At 41.6% G+C, this 2230-nt stretch overlaps 1 protein-coding gene across 1 annotated transcript in view; it reads right to left on the reverse strand.

Annotated features, from left to right (window-relative positions):
* Positions 1–2224, reverse strand: part of LOC109819530 (lysine-specific demethylase JMJ25-like) — a 19183-nt gene extending 16959 nt beyond the window's left edge. The window contains exons 1-8 of the mRNA XM_020385281.1: positions 2050–2224; positions 1633–1779; positions 1390–1515; positions 1163–1296; positions 710–809; positions 479–611; positions 346–409; positions 1–268 (exon numbers count right to left, since the gene is read on the reverse strand). The exon at positions 1–268 is cut by the window's left edge and continues 462 nt beyond it. Of these exons, the coding sequence (XP_020240870.1) occupies positions 1–268; positions 346–409; positions 479–611; positions 710–809; positions 1163–1296; positions 1390–1515; positions 1633–1779; positions 2050–2202 (1125 nt within the window). The 5' untranslated portion in view covers positions 2203–2224. The remainder of the gene's footprint in view (positions 269–345; positions 410–478; positions 612–709; positions 810–1162; positions 1297–1389; positions 1516–1632; positions 1780–2049) is intronic.

The raw sequence follows: 2230 nt of genomic DNA on the forward strand, positions 1-2230 counted from the left end.
TCCATCGCTATTAGCTTTCCATTCCCTTAATGCCAGTTCTTTAGAAAAAAGTTCCTCAGCTAAATCACGATCTTGATCTTCAGAAACAGGAGCTGGAGTTCCTCCATGCAAGTAAGCTTTGCCTCTGTCTAGATAGTTTTGTTGTCTCATGCAATCACCTCCAGGTAAGCAGCCCTCGCGGAGATCCCGGCAGCAGCTAAGGCATAGGTCATATGAACAACTAGGACAGCTTCTGTGAAAATCAACTAAAGAGGTTCTGCAATTATCGCTGAGGAACATCAAGAGTTCAAGTCATTCTCAAACCAACATGAGCACAAATAAGCACCTCCGAGGGAAAAATTCTACCAGAATACACGCTCATCTGCTTCACAATCAGCTTGCGGCACCTTTAGGTTTGTAGCTTCCATACCTTAAAGAAAGAGTAATGCATCAGGTGAAAGGAAAAATCATATAATTTCCCAAGTTTATGCGAAAGTACCTCGGATCTTAGCCTCAATTTCCTTCTCTTTCGTCTGTTCTTCCAGTAATTCTTTCAACCAAGGAAGCAGGAAGTGTAAGATATAATAAGAATGTTTTAATTTTTCAGTTTCCTCAATCTTGTTTCTTGGCGGCTACGGTTGAAAGGGCAAATTGTTAGGAAATATAATAGAGCACCACAAGAAGATCTAAAGCAAAGAAGTGTATTATGAAGATAAATAATACAACAAACCTTGGAAATTCCTTTCATACGCAAGCATGCCTTGCAATTGCATTTTCCACGGCAGAATGGGCAATTTTTCGCAAATTCACCCTCTGATAATTCTGGATACCTACATATCAGGAAGAAGAATAGAAAAAGAAATTAAGAACTACATTTATAAATAAAACATCAAACATACACTTTTCCTTTTCTACGTGATAGCACAGATCGATAGATATACAGACACAAAAATATCGGTTTCACATTAGGGGGAAAATTAAAACGCTTAAAATAAAGATGATAGTGCTACTTTTAGGCAAAGCGTTTGAAGCATGAGGTAAATAAAACCCCAAATTTCCCCACAAAAAAACAACTTTAAGCTGCAATGCCCGCAGCTAAATTATTCAAACAATCAGAATACTTAGTCAAAGCTGACAATGCAATAACGAGCACAATGAGTATGGGAAGCGAGAAATCACGCACCAGCGCTCAATACACGGGATGCAGTACCGTTTCCTCTCGCAAGACAAGCACCATACAACCCTTCCTTTGTCGTTCCTTTGGCATTGATGGCACATGAGGGCATGCTCACCCGTCAGTGGCTTCTTCCTAGAACCCTATTAACCATAACACGAAAGCAAGAAGGATATGGTACGTTAGATTGGATAAACGAAAGAAAGTCGGCAACAAATTTGGACAGCGTAAATTACCTCAGAGGTCTCTCCGTGACTGGAACCTGCAAAATCAACTAGATTCCCCGTCTTTCCCCTCCATTTATCTGTTCTCTCCAGACTCTTCTTCTCATTCTTCGGGGGTCTGGCATCCACATCATCACTCTGCTTATAAAATTTCCAAAACAGCATCTTTAAATCAATAAAAAAAAGTCAACTTTTTAAATAGAAATACATAGTAAAGACCAAACATAAAGGTGAAGCTTTAGTAGAAAAGCTCACCTTGTCAGCAGCAGCAGCAGCTTCCTCTTCGCTACTTCCCAAATCTCTCTTCTCAGCTGAAGCCTCCGGTATCAGGATCCTTTTCCTTCTCAAAGCACGTTTCTGCACAACCTTCTGTGCTTTTTCACCACCGCCATCTTCTCCACCCTGTGATGCAAACCCAACATCAAAACGAACAGAAACACGATGTGGGGTATCGTAGTAGGATTCAATTAGCCCTCATTCCCTCCCAAAAAGAACTCGTGAAAATCAAGCGGGAAAGATTCCCCTCCCTCCTAAAGTCAAATGAAAGCCCAAAACTACGTAAACAACTGGAAAAAGTCTCCTTTACAATTTTCCTCCCCGATCCATCCCTCTAGAATCAAAAAATACACTTGCCAATTTGAAGGACAGCAGTGTACGAAAACAAAAGCTTACATCCTGTTTACTGCTCAACCGATCTGTCCTCGTTCGAGCTCTCCGACTCTTACCATCTTCGGTCGGAACCCTAACCCTACGTTTCCCTTCCCTCTTCATCAAAGATCCCTTCTTGACCTTCCCCTGCGAGTACTGGATGTGGTACTCGCACATTGTGCCCTCTTCAGCCCGCCTCTCCTTG

This window comes from Asparagus officinalis, chromosome 8, assembly GCF_001876935.1.
Source record: "Asparagus officinalis chromosome 8, Aspof.V1, whole genome shotgun sequence".
Taxonomy (NCBI): Eukaryota; Viridiplantae; Streptophyta; class Magnoliopsida; order Asparagales; family Asparagaceae; genus Asparagus; species Asparagus officinalis.